General features: G+C 31.1%; 3 protein-coding genes and 1 pseudogene across 5 annotated transcripts in view; 1 reads left to right on the top strand and 3 right to left on the bottom strand.

The window, feature by feature from the left end:
- The window catches only part of LOC144844249 (E3 ubiquitin-protein ligase RNF220-like), a 35131-nt gene extending 34659 nt beyond the window's left edge, over positions 1-472 (bottom strand). The window contains exon 1 of one of the 2 annotated variants that reach the window (XM_078701062.1): positions 384-472. The gene's annotated coding sequence lies outside the window, so the exon portion shown is untranslated. Of the gene's footprint in view, positions 1-322 lie in introns of both variants that reach the window. The other variant, XM_078701063.1, reaches the window with a different exon arrangement.
- Positions 1-17559, bottom strand: part of LOC144844264 (glyoxylate reductase/hydroxypyruvate reductase-like) — a 91451-nt gene that overhangs the window by 67240 nt on the left and 6652 nt on the right. The window lies entirely within an intron of this gene.
- On the top strand, positions 469-15518 carry LOC144844243 (CAP-Gly domain-containing linker protein 4-like). Of its 2 annotated transcripts, XM_078701049.1 has the most exons (12): positions 469-614; positions 2101-2360; positions 6032-6287; positions 7733-8079; positions 9634-9769; positions 10423-10512; positions 12099-12230; positions 12876-13004; positions 13891-14014; positions 14299-14378; positions 14657-14732; positions 15139-15518. In XM_078701049.1, the coding sequence occupies exons 2-12, from the start codon at positions 2106-2108 to the stop codon at positions 15422-15424; spliced, it is 1911 nt and encodes a 636-aa protein (XP_078557175.1). In that variant the 5' UTR covers positions 469-614; positions 2101-2105; the 3' UTR covers positions 15425-15518. The 2 variants fall into 2 exon arrangements, with proteins under 2 accessions (XP_078557175.1, XP_078557176.1); XM_078701050.1 differs by lacking the exon at positions 10423-10512.
- LOC144846684 (5S ribosomal RNA) lies at positions 13759-13876 on the bottom strand (annotated as a pseudogene).

A 17559-nucleotide genomic window follows, 5' to 3' on the forward strand; every position in this document is an offset into this window, starting at 1 on the left:
AAAGATAGAGTTGATGCAGTCGAAAAATGTTGAGCAAATTCTATCAACTGTGTTTATATCAATGATTTCATTGGTTAAAACAGAAACTATGAGCTTTTAAAGCAACTAAACTATCTATTGGAGTTAAACAACCAATGATACGGCTCATAGAATAATTAATCATTCAACTGTGACAAGCAAAACAGAAAATCTTTTTTACATTTGAGACTTGACCTTCGACCTGGTAGGACTATAATTTCCGGGAGAAGTACACAACGGTAGATCTCAAAACTTAATAAGCAAAAGATATTCTTACTGTTGGGCCATTGTTATAAATACTCACCTTTTAGGTAAACTAAACTTAAGAGAAATGCATCTCATTACCTGAAATAAGAAATACTTACAAGATTCCGGAAATTTACATGGGATAATATAGGGCTCTCTGACAGTCGTATTTATTTACTGGATGAGAGAGTGTACCTTATGAATATGTAAATGAGTATTGTCTATACGGCAGAGGGCGCTAATCATAATTACAAATGGCAGTTTTTGCGCTAACTGTTTTTAATCTGCAGAGAATCGAACAGCTGTGTAATAATTAATATAAGTCTTTTTCAATATAGCTTCTAGTAACGGTAAGTACATGGTTAGGTCAATGGTATTTATTTGTAATGTCTATCTGTTAATTTTACATTATCATTGTTTTTATTGGCATCATTTCATGAAATAAGCTAGGCCTTCTTTCACCCAATTGAACAGTGAATATGCGACGGACGTTAGAGGGTATCTTGCCTGCTGTGTTTCGAGTTCGTGCTAGCTATACTCTCTCAGGCCTGGCCTAGAAGAATATTTGGAAATTAGCAGTGTTTGTGTTTTTAATGCACATGCTACAGTATAGTCAAGTTGATAATAATATAATATTACAATTACTTAGCTTTTTTTTATATTTTTAAATTGATTATTTTTAATTGTTCAAAAAAAGGATGCACAACAATAAAACATCAGTCAACAACAATACATATGTTATGCGCGATTTGAACGATTTGCGCAATTTAAAATTGCGCAAGAAAATCCTTGCGCAATTTCAAATTGCGCAAGAATTCTTTGCGCAATTTCAAATTGCGCAAGGAATTTTTTGCGCAATTTCAAATTGCGCAATCAACTTGCGCAATTTCAAATTGCGCAAGAAAATCCTTGCGCAATTTCAAATTGCGCTGCACAATTTGTAAAATTGTCAAATTGCGCAACAGAATTCTACCAGAATGCGTGCTAACGTCGACGATTGGTTAACAATAATAATTTATTGAAAACTAATAACTCAAAATGAAACATAATAAATGCGAAGATACCATGTGTATAATACACAACATAAATGGCATACACAATTAAATAATATTATCACTCTTGTAACTTGAAATAAATCAAAATAAATGTAAAAATTAAGGCAGTAATACGCAACAGAGCCATATATATGGCTCTGATACGCAACATAGTCTACCGCCACCAACGTTTAGACTTGCTATCAAAACATAGCCAGTAGGAGTACGTAGGCTAGAGTAGTATAGCCGCCCGCCGGGGAACACCACCGCTTCGTTTTCCTTTGTCGGGTCTTCGTTGGTATGCTAACAATAACAACATTTTCACTATTAAAACAAGGAAATGCGATATTATCTTTAATTTTTAATCATTCTTAGAAATTACTATAAAAATATGGGTGTGCATGATTTCACAATCTGTCGAAAAACCTTGCGCAATTTGCAGATTACTTGCGCAATTTAATACGTTGCTTGCGCAATTTGAAACAGATGTTTCAATTCAAATTGCGCAAGAAATTCTTTGCGCAATTTTAAATTGCGCAAATCGTTCAAATCGCGCATAACACATACACTAGTAGTAGTAGTAGTAGTAGTACCATGGAGCTATAAATTACTAATTTAATAGCTCCATGGTAGTACTACTACTGTTTACTACTTAATAGGGCCAGGCCTAGTAGTAGTAGTAGTACTAGCTAGCCTAGAAGGCCTACTGTAAAATAGTTACGTCATATATCTGTTATTAGCCTTATTGTAAGTGTTTAAATTCTACAAATTAATGTGCAGTTTAATGATTTATTGTTCTTAGTGAAAATGACGTTAGATGAAGAGATAGCAACCATGACATCAAATTCTACTACAAAACCCAGAGGACCCATGATCCATAGAGTGATGGAAGCACCAATCTGCCAGCAGTGCCAACGACTTGACCTCTCGTTCTTTGACCCCAATTGTCCAGGATGTCATTCAATTCTTGTTGACCCAAACACAGAAGTTGCCGAGATATTTGCCATTATCCGACAATGGGTACCACAAGTTCAACAGAACATACACTTGTTTGGTGAAGAGGTATTTCTTTTCTTTCTTTGTTTCTTTCATGCACAAAAAACAGATTTTTATGCCCATATAACATGTAAAAGTTTGGGAAAAAAAATGTTCAAGGAAGTTATAACAATATACATTACATGGTTTGATAAATTTGATTTATATATACAAAAAAAAAATTTAATAAATCCAAATTCAAGGTTGAAAATTATTTTAAAATGGTTAAAATTGGTCAAAAAATAATAAATAATAATATAAAAATAATAAAATATAAGTAAAACACTGAAATAAAAGTTTTAAAAAAATTGGCAATTACAGTTAATAATCTTTCCATGCTTCATTGAATTGCCTCTATCACAGTGGAGGAAGAGTTTCTTATGGTCAAAGGTTAAATCCTGATCGAGAGCCAGGGTTGTATCTGATGAATGTTTCTTCTCCATTTATAAGCACGAAATGGACAAGTATGCTTTTATTCCTTTATTGTTAAAAATTTGTTTTGTTGTTTTTATTTTCAAGGTGTAATTTCACTCTTCCCTAGTATTTTTCGTGGTTTAAACTTTATAAATCTTATTATTATTACGATAGAGATATTTTTTTCCATCTTGTAATTGGTGAGTTACTTGCTGGATAGGGTAAAATTTAAAAAATGCATTTTCCACATTTTCCTATAGTCGTTTTCTGTACTCTGTGCTACAAATACTTTGTATTCATAGTTGCCCCATTTAACAGTTAAATATTATGCTCGTTTAGAAATATGAAGCAGTTTTCTTTACCTACACTTATTTCTTCCATAAAACACTTTTAATGTAAGTTCACATCCTCTTTGTGCCCTTGGACATGTCGACACATGTCCGTCATATTCATATAGCAAGTTAGATTGCCCGTCCATCATGTTCAGAACGCTAGTTATATTGCCCACTTATAATTATACGTACTTACCAAGCAATCTCACCTGTCTACAGAGAAAACTAAGATAGCTTTTTCCAAAGACAAATAAACCATGCTGTTTCTTAGCTTACTTATCTGACAATTCCAATAGGAAATAACAGGCATTATTTGGACAAGTAAACGAAAAATAAAATATCACATTGGGAGTTGAAAAGTTACGTTTTTAGCATGCTTGTGTGACCGTCATATATTGTATTTTAGATTTTTATACAAAAATTGGAATCAGCAAGTAAAGCTATGATTATGATTTGTAGGCAGATTTTGTTTAATATTATTATTTTTTATGATTAACGTCCTTTTGAGACATTATTTTATTTATGTGGATTAGTGTGGATTGCTTCTCAACTACACCCCTATGGCAGTTCCTGGATAATTTTTTTTTTACTGAAACTATAAAAATATTTTATATTGAAAAAGGAAATACACTAGTTTCAATTTTTACCTTCTACATTTGTATTTGAAAAATATATTTATTATTTAAAATTACAAAATATGATTTAATATTGGTAAATAGTGATTCGCAATTAATGAATTATAATATGAATTCAGAGTAAAGATACATAGTTTTTTTTATTGCATTTTTTTGGCTTTTTGGCTATACCATTTATAATATAATAATATTCAATATCAATTTAATTTATTTCCACAATATAATAACATACAGGATAATAAATACAATGAGGTAATCATGTGGAGGAAGGGTTGTATAAGTCAGAAAGACTTTAAGTTTTACCCACCCCAAGATATATAACATTAAATACGAATACGAAAAAGAAGAAAACAAAAATACATAAACTAATAATAAGAAATAAAAGAAAACAAAACTACAATTTCTATTTAAACCACTTTATTGTACAATGCTTTTAAGCGCTTCACATTATTACCCTGGTCATTTTTTGGGATTCCCATAATGCAGCTAGTAACACTGTAACAGCGCACAGTTGTGTATAGATCTAACCGGTACCCATTTTATACACCTGGATGCAGAGAGGCAAACATAAGTAAAGTATCTTGCCCAAGAACACAAGCAGTGCGGCGAAAGTTGGATTCAAACTCATGATCTCACTATCAGTAATCCAACACACTGCCCGACACACCCTTATTATGAATGTAGCAATAACATATTTTTCTGTAGCATGACTACACTGGCGAAAATGTTCCCTGACTAATAATATCAACATTTAAATGTACTACTGAATGTACAGTGTATGCAGATATTTTACACGTTTTGTCAAGAATTTATTGCTTTTTTGTACCATCTGTTTGGATATTTTACTTGGCATATTGTGTTCAGAATTCATTATTCATATTAAAAATGAAAAAAAAGTGTTTGATGTCATTGTATGTTTCATGACATAATTTGAATTTGAAAATCAGTGTTCACAATAACACTGGCCAGTAACCAGTAACCAATGGCCAGTTATGTGGCGGACGAGTTAAATACTAAAATATTTTATTTATTTATACTGTTCTGAAATTTAACAATAATATAACAGGCATACCAGTTACCTATAAAAAGTGAATACAGAGCTAGACAGTCAGAATATTCAACCAAGATTAAGAAACAAAAGTGTTGAATGTATATTAGTAGTTGTCTATTTGATAATCATAATTTATTTTTAATAAACCAAATACAAATTCATTTTACAACAAATGTCCACTTCACTGTCCTCTTTAGTTATTTCATTGTTAACACTTCTTCAGAATGAGTGATTATATTATTTATTGGTGAGGTGTGATTCATTATTGTTATGGATTTACACACAGCTTTGACATGACTAATCTCTATTCAATGCTGATATAGCTTGCTGATAATCAATATAATTGTGTACAAATAAAATTGATTATTTTCACAAATATGTGTGTAGTATTAGTAGTAATTGTAACTGCATTATTTTAGGTACACTTTCTATTAATTTAGTACTGTTGTTAATTGTAAAACATTTGATATCAGTATGGAAATTTCCCAGTTTCCCAAAATATCCAGCGTTAATTCAAATCATAAAAGGTTTTTTTCTACAGTATTTGAATTAAAATGAGTTTAAAACTTTTTAGCCATAACATTGACACAAGTTTGAGGCTTATGCATGTGTGCATATTAACCTTTGTATTGTAAAATGTTACGGTTTCAGCCTTCCAGCTATTTGTGGCATTGTTCGTCTTTGTTTTTGGGCACTAAATATACCTGATTTATTAGGCTCTCATTGTCTTAAAGACAGAGATCCAGTACACACATATGAATCTTGTCCACTTTTGAAGAACCCAGCGCATCTTTCATGGTGGGTAGGAGTACTATAGTGTCCTTGTTCAATTTAATCCTCATTGTTACAGCTGTTTTTTTAGGTCTACTGTTCCTAGTATTAAGCTGAAGAAGCCATTTGTTTTCTGAAATCGTATGATTCTTTTCTTTCGTCCAATCAGCAATGAGCATGAATTACCTCGCTTGGCAATGGATAACCGAATTCGTGCTCGGTGTGAAGGCATGCTCAACACTTGCTTTTTCTCAGAGCGCCAGACCAAATCCGGGCGTGATGTGAAGGTAGCTTTAGTCTGTTTATTGGGAACCATGGTGGCCAACACAAATATAGAAAATGAGAACATGAATTGATAATAATTATTTTGCAACATCTACCAATTACATCTGTCTTACTAATAGAACTAACCTTAAAGCACACTTTTTTTTATTATCATCCTTTTTGTTTTTCATATTCCTTTATAAAAATAGTTTATTTACTTTTTTTATTTAGATCCTCAAACGTGGCGCTAACCACGATGATCGCGATGGACTGACAGACATGACACTTCTCCAGTATACATGCAAGTCTGGAGCTGCTGGGGTCGGCGATGTTGCAAACTCTGTACGATTTGTCACACAGTTACTAAGCATAGGTGCAGATGTCTCAATAAGATGCCATTGGACTCACATGACTGCACTTCATTACGCAGTTTACTTTGATGTGACACCTATTATATTATTACTACTAAAAGCATCTAATTCAAAAGGTAAATTGACTTGTTGTTTTACGTAAAGGTGTTAACGTGATATTCTTTAAGATTTGAGATAATCTATCATTAGATATATCTTGTAAACAATCTTTCTAGTAGCCTAATTTTGTAGTGTTTACTGACTCAACTTTTATAAATATATTTCAATTCTCTCATGACACTCATTGGCTGACCAAATATTTTATAGTTTCCTAGAAATTCTTATATTCTGAATGTGTTTTTAACGGTAAAAATGAATTTGGGACCTTTAGTCTGGATTTAGGAGAGAATTTACGTGTTTTTTTTTCAGAGAGTCCGGTGGGAATAAATTGTATCAATCATCATGTTGTATAAAACCAACAAATAAATTCATGACTTTTTGTATTTTCTATAATTCCATTTTCAATTCAAATTGAAGTAATTGTATTAGATTTCTGTTTTTTTCGAAGAATTTACTGTTAAAATGTGTAGTTAGAAATCCAGGTTGAATGTAAGATGCTCCGATACTAGCAAACCGGCCCACATGAGGCGTATCGCAATTATGGTTTTATTTCTATCGCGATCTGTGTGATAGTAATAAATCGCTGTCAAGCTGTTTTCCCTTTCCTGTCCAGTATACTATCATTTTTAGCATGCCTCGACACCGTCAGACTTCAGCATAATAAGGACAATAATAAGCTTTGTGCAAGTCTGCTATTACTCGCCACGCAATGCTGTTATATGAGCAGTCCCACGTGCATGCTCAAACCGCTAGTAATGCATAATACAGTTAGTCCGCCAGGAATCACATTATGGACATTTCAACGCATCAACCACTCATTCTCAACTACTCTACATTCACGACTGTGTCCATCAGCGGAGAGTTTGACCCTTGTTGACCTTTTCGGATAATCTGTTGAGAATGTTGTCATTAATTCTTCGCAACATTAAGTTGATCGGCGAGTTTTAAGGCGACACTTTGTTAGCTTTAAATGCTTAATAGTCTGTTTCTTTTAAGCCGGAATACATAATTTTGCCGCAGATGCTTATTTTATTTGTTGTTGTGAATTTCATATTTGTTCTTCAGTTGACTCAGAGTCTATTTTTATTCAAAATTTATTTCAAATCTATTCAATTAGAACTAAAAAATGTTTATGTTTCCTAACAATGACATAGCATCAATTGAAAAAACAGGGTTAGTCAGTTAGTCATTTTTTTTTTATTTTAACAGATTTTATTTTAATGACATAAGAAAAAATCTAAGAAAAAAATTATTATATTATTGAAAATCATTAATGAATGTAATTTAAAGATGTTCTCCAAGCAAGGTCTATGCATAGGTTGTTGTAATTCAAAAAAAGAAACCAATAGTTTTTCTTGAATTTTGGATCGGTCATGATTGGGAAAAACAATGTTTTTTAAGTCTTATTATAGAAATAAGGAATTGCTTAATTTAAATTTATATGTTATTGTTATATTTGTAGATGTTGATAGTCGATGTAGAGAGTATAACAATGGCACCTGTCTGCACATAGCAGCTAGCAATTGCTGCTTTGAGGCTTCAAAATGCTTATTACAACACGGGGCAATCGCTACTCTCAAAGATGACCTAGGTCGTACCCCGATCGAGTGCATTCCCGATCCAGATTCTCTCAACGACAACAAAGAACTCGTAAATAATGCCATGCGGTTGATACACATGTTACAGACTGAACCAGAATTCAGCATTCCAAGATACACGTTAGCGTCGTATGAGAGTGTGCCAAGTAAGGTACTTCTAGCTTCACTGGGGCTCAGCATTGGAGATAAGGTCACCATTGGAGGTTCCAAGGTAGATATGTCATTATATTATTTTTCTATTTAATTTTTAATGATTTGTAGTGACACCATGAAAGGTTTTTTATCGCATATTTCCACATCTTTGCAGGGTTCCAAAGTTCATATGAATGTTTTTTAATGTATCAATAATAAACTGACACTACAAGTTTAAACAATACAAATTTCTTCAGTTGTAAACAGAAAAAAACACCCCACCTTTTACACCAATAAAATAATTGTTATGGTCTAAGGCGGCTGCATACAAATAAAGTCTCCCACCCAGGAGTTGAACTATTACATTTTTTTAAATCGTTTAATCTACAATTTGGTGTAAACTTCTAATATATTAATTATCGATAAAATGCCTATTACAAAATCTACAATTTGGTGTATACTTCTAATATATTATTGATAAAATGCCTGTTACAATTATATTTTGCATAATTATACATTTCACAAAATATAGCATTAACAAATTTGACTAAACTTTTTTTTTTTTTAATTTGGTTCAATCATAAACATGAATATTCAAAATAGTATTGTGAAGGCTGACACTGTTTATTATTCTACTGGTTTTCTTTTCCATTTTCCATAATTTGAATGTTAAACCTCTCTTTTTCTTAATTAGTTTCTTTTCCAGTTAGTTTCATGTTTTTCTTGTGGAATTATGAGTCAAGGTTTTGTGTAAAGCATTAATAAATTATAAAATAATATTTTTATTGGTGATTAATCTGTGATTTTTTATTTTGTAATCTATATTTCTATGTGTCCTTGTAAATGTTGGCATATTATCAATGTAGCGATGAAATAAACTATTGGTTTTTTTTTGGTGTTTTTTTTTTCAGCAATATTTTTATAATTCTAAATTCACACAGAATTTCCTAAAAACATACTATATTTGTTAAGGGACATTTATTTGGGTCCTGAATTTGTCTCCTTGTCACCACACTCATTTTCAATCAATAATGTAGACGAAATAACATACTACTGTGACCTTGATGAAATATTCCGACTAAATTCACATAATTGTACAAATGTTGGAAAGTATTTAATGTGAGTGCCTGTCTGTAATAAAAAAATATCTTGTGATAGTTTAAAAACTGCGAATTTGTTTTATAGCCTATAAAGTATTTTGAACTCTTCGTCTGATGTCACTAGGAATTATTAGAATTAAGACAAGTTTTATTTGATAATTTCATTGTTTATTGAAATGTATTTAATGTAGTGTGTGTAGTTTTATTTTTAAAATATTTATATATTATAAGGGCGTATCAATTTGATCCCTGGTGCGCATGTCGTGCAAATTGAGGGAACAGTGCTGTTCCGCCGTACCACGCCGAGAATGTTAAAGAGTCGCTATCCAATCGAACCCAGTGGTCTAATGGTTAGAACGTCTGCATATCAAGCAGAAGGTTCCGAGTTCGAATCTCTCTTGGTTATCTTTATCATTTCAAATTAATTGATCAAATTTCCCAGGCGTTTTAGAATTCAGTCTGTGCCTGTTAATTTATATATGAATATATTATTTCTTAAATTAATGTATTTTCAATTTGTTTTTATTTTTTAGATTGGTATTTTGCGATATTGTGGAACAACACAGTTTGCTCCAGGTGTGTGGGCTGGAATTGAATTACCTGATCCTGAGGGAAAGAACGACGGAAGTGTCGGAGGAATAGCATACTTCTCATGTCCTGCAAAACATGGTATGTATCATAGTGACATTGAATTATAATGTTATATATGCACATTAATAAATATATTGATAATGTCATTTATATACAAACATGTCTTATCCCACCTCCTGTGGCCAATAGTAAGGTACAATAAACAAATAACATTTGTAGCTAAATGATGGAAGTAATAGTTTAGTAAATTAATTTGCTTAAAGGGTCTTTCACACCTGTTCCAGCACAGTTCAAGTCAAATCGAACACTCTATGTGGCTATGTGCCAATAGATGCATGTTGTAGCCGCGTGAAAACGAAACATTGATCTTACTTGAATCTTTGGGCTCATGAATAAGGCAAATGCCTTGATGTTTGATTTGATTTGCCAGCTCTGGACCGGAATTGTGTCGGAGCAGGTGTGAAAGACCCTTAAAAATGACATAATTTGCATATTTTAAATTTGTTTGTTGCCTTCATTTCTTGAAATAGATTAAACATAAAAGTAGAAATATCTGACCACCATTTTCCATTGGTTATTTTCAGCCGCAGATTGCATGAAAATATAAACAACCATACTGTACACAAAAGAATGCAATAATATATTTAAAAAAAAATGTTGCTGCACTCTTTAACTTGCATGTAAATTAACTATGTTTATCCTGTGAAACTACTTACCAACTTATTTTTCAGGAATCTTTGTGCCTAAGTGGAGGATTGATAAAGTAAATAAATCGTCTAAAATCCCCCGGTTGAAACCCTCACCGCCCAAAGCCAAGTCAGGTGACAAAATAAACACAAATATCTTCTCATTTTGAATGAGTTTTACTTGGGGAAATGTTTTGATTTTATTCAACCAAATCATTTACGATATTAATTCTTTCTAACCTCATATTTAATGTTTCTTTTTGTTCAATGTACAGTGTATTATTGCATACTTCAACTTATGATATATTTTTACATTTTTTTTGTTGCAAATTTTTGCTTTGGTTTAAATGTGTTGCATTATTGGTTAGAATTTCTTTTTGTGGTTCATCAGAATTTTATTTCAAATTGTCATTGTAATTGTTGACTGTAAATCATAGTGCTATTATATTGTAAGCCTACACTCAATTCAAATAGCTACTGTGGGAATCCCTCCTTTAATACACTGTACCCCTATTAGGGACACTTTTCTGTGAAACAAATGAAGGGAAATATATGTTTTAACACTACAGCCAACCGTTATTTAGATGACACCCGTATTAAAGTGACACTTTGTTGGGTGCCGAAGGTGTCCCCATTTCAGGGTATCCCATACTTATCATCAACCAATACATACAACCAATACTACTGTTTGGTAATTTCATTTAATGTTTCATTACAAAACAAAATAAAGTATTAAGTTTGAATTATTAACATTTCAAGTTCATGTTTAATATTTGATTTACCTGATATTATATCAGACTTCATAATGCATTTTTTATTTCATCTAACTGAATGTAAATAATCTTACAGGAAAATACAATAACTAATTCATTATAATAATATATATTATATCATAGTAAAACATACAGTACCTATATTTCATTATAATACATAATAATTTCTAACATCAAAACACAATAAATTCATTATAATACTACTGTATATTACCATCATTAACATTATTAATTATATCTGAATAATATAATCATGAATAATATTTGATAATAAGCATTTATTATTTAAATGTTAATGTATTGTTGTTTCCTATTTTGGTACTGCCTTATAAGGTATTGTACAGGGTAAATTTCTGATTGATTAGTAATGTTTTTTTTGTGTGAGGGAATCTTTTAATATATTTTCTTTTAGCAACTTGTTAATTACGTTTAATTGATTTAAAAAAAACATACTCTGATATTTGTACAGATAAATACAGTGTATAGTATATTTTTTTTAAATTTATTTTTTGTTATATTTTTATAGTGCAATTTTGTATAATACAATAATTAGTTTTTAGTGCATATGTATGAATGTTGGAGTTGGAGGGGCACGCCCTTTGGCGATAGTAGTCTTTGACAGCTTTTGTCTCTCCTCAGTGCTCCACTTTCACGTTTTATGTTATGTTTGTATTGTCTTTACTGAAAGAAATAAAATAAAATAGAATAGTTCTCTAATACAAAATTTCTATGTGGTAAAGGTACATATAGTTTTATATCCTATTAAAAAGAACTAATTTTAGTATTTCTTTTTTAAGTTTCTTTTAATTTCCTCTTAGCCTAGATTTATAATACATTTGTTATTACTGTGAAATGTTTTCAAGATACTATAATATTGTTTTATAATCTTAGTTTGTTTTAATGTGCTAATTTATTTGTATTATTCAATATTTGATGTATTTGCTGTAGGTGTGTTTGCCCCAATGAGTAAGGTGGTTAAGCCAGGAACCCCAACCAAGTCAACTACACCAAGGTCTAATAGTGCTACCATCAACTATGGAGGAGTAGATGTCTCAAAAGTAGGCTCCAAAATTGATACAGGTACAGTAGCTTTCAATTTTAGCCCGATTTTATTACAGTTTAATATTCAATCTTATATTTTATTACAGTTTAATATTCAATCTCATATTTTATTACATTTACTATTCAATCTCATATTTTATTACAGTTTTATATTCAATCTCATATTTTATTACAGTTTTTTATTCAATCTCATATTTTATTACAGTTTTTTTATTCAATCTCATATTTTACTACAGTTTTTTATTCAATCTCATATTTTTTTACAGTTTAATATTCAATCTTATATTTTTTTACAGTTTAATATTCAATCTTATATTTTTTTACAGTTTAATATTCAATCTCATATTTTATTACAGTTTAATATTCAATCTCATATTTTATTACAGTTTAATATTCAATCTCATATTTTATTACAGTTTAATATTCAATCTCATATTCTATTACAGTTTAATATTCAATCTCATATTTTATTACATTTAATATTCAATCTCATATTTTATTACAGTTTATTATTCAATCTTTATTTAAAAACATTAAGTTGTCCTTACTGACACATTAAAAATGTTTTCTATCAAGATGTGGCATGTTTATCTCATATAGCATTACATATAAAATGTTTTTATCCGGCACTTAACTTTTAAGACTGTGTTTTACCTTCTCTAGGTCGTAAAAATCGTTCTCCATCTATGTCAAGTTCGTATGCAGAAGAGATCGATGTTGGCGAACGTGTTATTGTTGCAGGTCAAAGGGTAGGAATCGTGCGATTTTGCGGAGAAACCATGTTTGCGCCAGGTAATTTGTTACGTAATAATTCAAGTCACCAGATGTTATTAGTTATTTGTGGTTGATCACAGTTTAATTTTATTTTCTTCAACTAGCTTTTGATATTCAAGATTTTAATTTCCCTATAGTATTTTAAATTATTTTTGTTTCAATTGTAAATAATGGATATCTACCAGTGACGTAAGACATTGTCTGTCATGTCATCAGCTAAAATAAAAAATACAAATTTATATAAACATACAGCTGAACTCCCCTCCTTTTAGACATTGTTCAAGGAACCCTTTTTAAAGAAACACTTTTTGAAAACAAATTTACATGCACCATACAAATATAAGTTGCCCTATTTTCATATTGCCATCTTTTCACAGAGGGACACTTTCTCATGAAACGACTAATGGACAATATATATTTTAACACTACTGCCAATCACTATTCAGGGAACATACTTTGTTTGGTCCTAAAAGTATCCCCTTTATAGAGGTTCTACTGGGATCATGCTATCTTCCTGATAGACCCTGGTGAATTTTATTCAGTCGAAACCAACAGCGATAATTACTGCCACTAACAGGTTTGATACAAACAAAGCCAGGACTGTTTAAAGCACCTTGATTGGTCCTAACATTGATCAATGTATTCTCTTGTCCAGTGCCCACCTTGACCAGAGGAAAGACATGGGCCAATACGTCTAAAGCAGATACTAGATGCAGGGGCTGCCATACGAGTCAGCAATGCTGATTTCAAATCCTAACGGGACCCCCAGCTCCATATACAGCACCCGATATTCCCAGATGGTCTCCCATCCAAGCTCTAACCAGGCCCAATGTTGCTTAACTTCGGTGATCTGATGAGAACCGGTGTTTCAATGTGGTAACGCTGTATATATTGTATTTTTCAGGTATATGGTATGGAATAGAATTAGATAAAGCACTCGGTAAGAATGATGGTTCAGTCTCAGGGGAGAGGTACTTTCATTGTAAACCCAAGCATGGTGTCTTTGCTCCACCTTCAAGGGTTACAAGGTGAGACATACAGTAATGCCATAGACATTGGTTTATACCAAAGAGGTAATATTATAATTGATTAGAGAGGAACCACACAATTTATCGGTATCGGCAAATGAGATTGCTTGTTTGTACTTTAATGCCCATCGGTAATTACAGTAATACCTACTCCGTCAGGCACTTCTAGGCCTTTTATAAAGCGTGTGTGTATCATGTGATCTCCATTTATCTGCAACTTTTTTTAAGCTATGTAATTGATTTTGTTGGTTCGTTTATTAACAATGGCGTTTTGTTTTCTATAGAATGAATGGATCATTGGCAGGCTCAGTAGAATCTCTTCCATATGCAACCAGTGACTTGAACACAACCTACCCAAACACAAGTAAATACTGCTGTAATAATTAAGCTTTGTGTCAATTTTATTTATATTCATACATGGGTTAGGGGTCAAGCTAGGTCAAACGGGTAACATTGATTTGGATTATGGTAATACACCACCCCTTAATACACTTTTACCAGTGAATAAAATCTGCTAGCAGACAATCATTTTATACCTGTTTCTGCTATTAATTAAACCCCAGTTCATATACAGTACCTTAATTCAAAGATGTTCTGTTTTAATTCACTGCTATTTTCAAATCCATTCTGTTCTTCTTTAAGGTTTGCGTAGAGGTGCCAGTTCACATCTGAACACAAGTTTAAGGAGTTTAAGCACTAAGTCATCAAAGTTGTCAAGGTAATACTTTTTAAGATTTCTATTCTTAGATAGAAATAATTTTAAGAATATCATTCCTTCATATTTTTATTTCAGATAAATATCCATAGAGAGAGAACATACTATATACATAGCAAAAATAAATATATTATGACAAGTATCGGACTAAATATAATTTTACTGTACTTATTTAAATGACTATTATATACCATATTACAAATATTTTAGAAACAGATAAAAACCATCAATACAGATACTACCATAGATTTTCTCCAATTGAACAAATCATACCATTTCCATTAATTGGAAATCCTTTCAGGGTCATTTTATTTTCAGAAATCTGAATTGTATAAATTATTAATTTAGATAATTAGTGTAATCATAATAGTAATCTTGTTGACATTGTAATGTGTTGTTGTTCACTCAGGTCACGACAAGCAAGTCTTGAAAAACAACTGTCAATTAATGAAGATTTTAAACTATCCGTTGGACTCAGCGTGCTTGTAAACAATGAAATTGGCGTGATTCGTTTCATTGGTCCTACAGATTTTGCTGAAGGTCTCTGGTTGGGTGTGGAGTTACGAACGTCTAAGGGTAAAAATGACGGCTCTGTCCAAGGCAAGCGTTACTTCACCTGTAAACCAAACTACGGTTTGCTGGTTCGGCCTAGCCGTGTCACTGTTAGAGGTATTAAAGGCGATAAACTACTTTAATAGGCCAGCTGTATCTTTCTCGAGAACAGTAAATTTTGTATATACAGTATTAGAAATGATTTGAAATATCAAAATTCACATTTATGATAGCTACATGCTATTTAAAAAATAATAATTACATTTATTATTGAATTATGTTAATTTGTTTAATTTATCATGGATTTTTTTTACAAATATAAAACTATACATTCCAATTTTTGTTATATTAAACTATGGTTTAACTGAAATAGGAACTTTTGAGGTTGATAATAAAGGTTTATTTATTTGATTATTTTTCTGATTTTAATTAATATTGGTAAAAAGATATTTTGGCACATATGGCGTTTCATATGTATAATTATTGAGCCGACTAGTAGCAAACACTAAAGGAATACTAATAACATAAAAGACAAAACCAATCTAATCTTATGGTAATGATGGTTTGTGATATAAAAGTAGAAAATGAAATTGTATATACTTGTAATGTCAAAAATTGTATCTATTTTTTTTTATATATTTATTATTATTATTACTTTTGAACACATCTTCCAGGGTTATTAAGATTAAAATGTTTTTCTAATTGAAGTCGCATACAGAAGCTTATTGATGTGTAGGCGGCTATTAGTCTTTAACACTTAACAATAAAGAATTTATCTACAAATGTAAGGAACAATCAAACTATAAATGGGAAGACTGGAGACAAAATCTAATTAATCATCCTAATATTCAATCTGGACTCATAATAGTTAGTTGTGCTTGCGTAAGCTGATAATAGCCTGTACAATATAATGTCCCAAAACAAGTGTTGTGCTTAACTATATAGCCCAAGTGTGTATCTTTTAATGCGATGATATATCTAAGTAGTATCAAATTTGACAGATGTATTAATTCATTGTAATACTATATAATACAGTTTATATATGTATATTTAGATAGTAAATATAACTTTACTATATAGAGCTATAAAAATGTCATTGCTCTTGACAAATTTCATTGCAAATTTATTTTTATTATATCTGTTTGTGTCTTAGCAAACTAGCAATATGCTAGTAGGTTTTTCATAACTGCTAGTTGAGAATTCCAAAACTACTGTTATTAATGATTTTAACTTTTAGTCTAGCAAAATACTTGATGTGCCAATTTTTGTAAATCCAACTTTTTGTAGAATTATGAAGTTTAAACAAACAAATGTGTTTGATTGCTAGTTGAGTAGCTCCTTTTGCTAGTTAGACCATGTACAAAAAAATATTTGTTAGTGGATAAAAAAGGAAATCCACCCAGAAAATAATAAATTCACAATACAATCTCATCCTAGACCGTTCGTGCAAAGACTAATGCACACAGTACTGTGATACAGTACATATTTGACACGAAGGGGCCATTAGGAGAGATGTTGTATGTGTAACATCTAGTCCACTGCTCTTTGAGTTAGATCTATTACTGTAAAAAAAGAAAAGAAATTAAAGCACTCAGAAACTGAGTGAAGTACTTGGCAAATATTGCCACAGAGGGCGCATATTGATATTTTGGCCCATGTTAAAAGAATACAAATTTTTCTTTGTGAAGTTATTAATGAACCAATTTTCTTGAATCTATCTTCAGTATACAGTACAATAAACTGGATACCCTTGGGCTGGGCCAAAATATCTGGGTTCACATTAAGTCTGACTTATTTTAAAATGCAGTTTTACATTGTAAAAATTCATAACTTTGGAATAGTAAGAAAAATGTGTTCTGACAAAGTTTTTTTTTTGTATTCAGAGAGTCCAGGTAGAGGAAACAAGTAGCTTAGCGTTATGTAAAGATATGCTAGTAAATGTTAACTATAGCCATTATGTCCAGCTGCTAAGGCATGACAATGTATACAAATGTACGCTAATTTCAAATATTTAAAAGTATAATATGCAAAAAATAGGGTAATTTATATTCGCATACTTATGCGTATTTGATCATATGTGATTTAAATACACGATTCATTATTCAGTCATTTTGTAATTTGGTTCTTCTCACCCAATGATAATGCAAATATGCTTGTCAGTTTAATTTGCTCATTACAAAGCAAATTACACAATTGTTAAATTCAGAGACATAATAGTGCTTTTCTTTTTCTAAATTGCTATAAGAACAAAATAAGTATGATGAGATAGTAACTATAT

This window comes from Antedon bifida, chromosome 6, assembly GCF_963402885.1.
Source record: "Antedon bifida chromosome 6, ecAntBifi1.1, whole genome shotgun sequence".
NCBI classification, from domain to species: Eukaryota; Metazoa; Echinodermata; class Crinoidea; order Comatulida; family Antedonidae; genus Antedon; species Antedon bifida.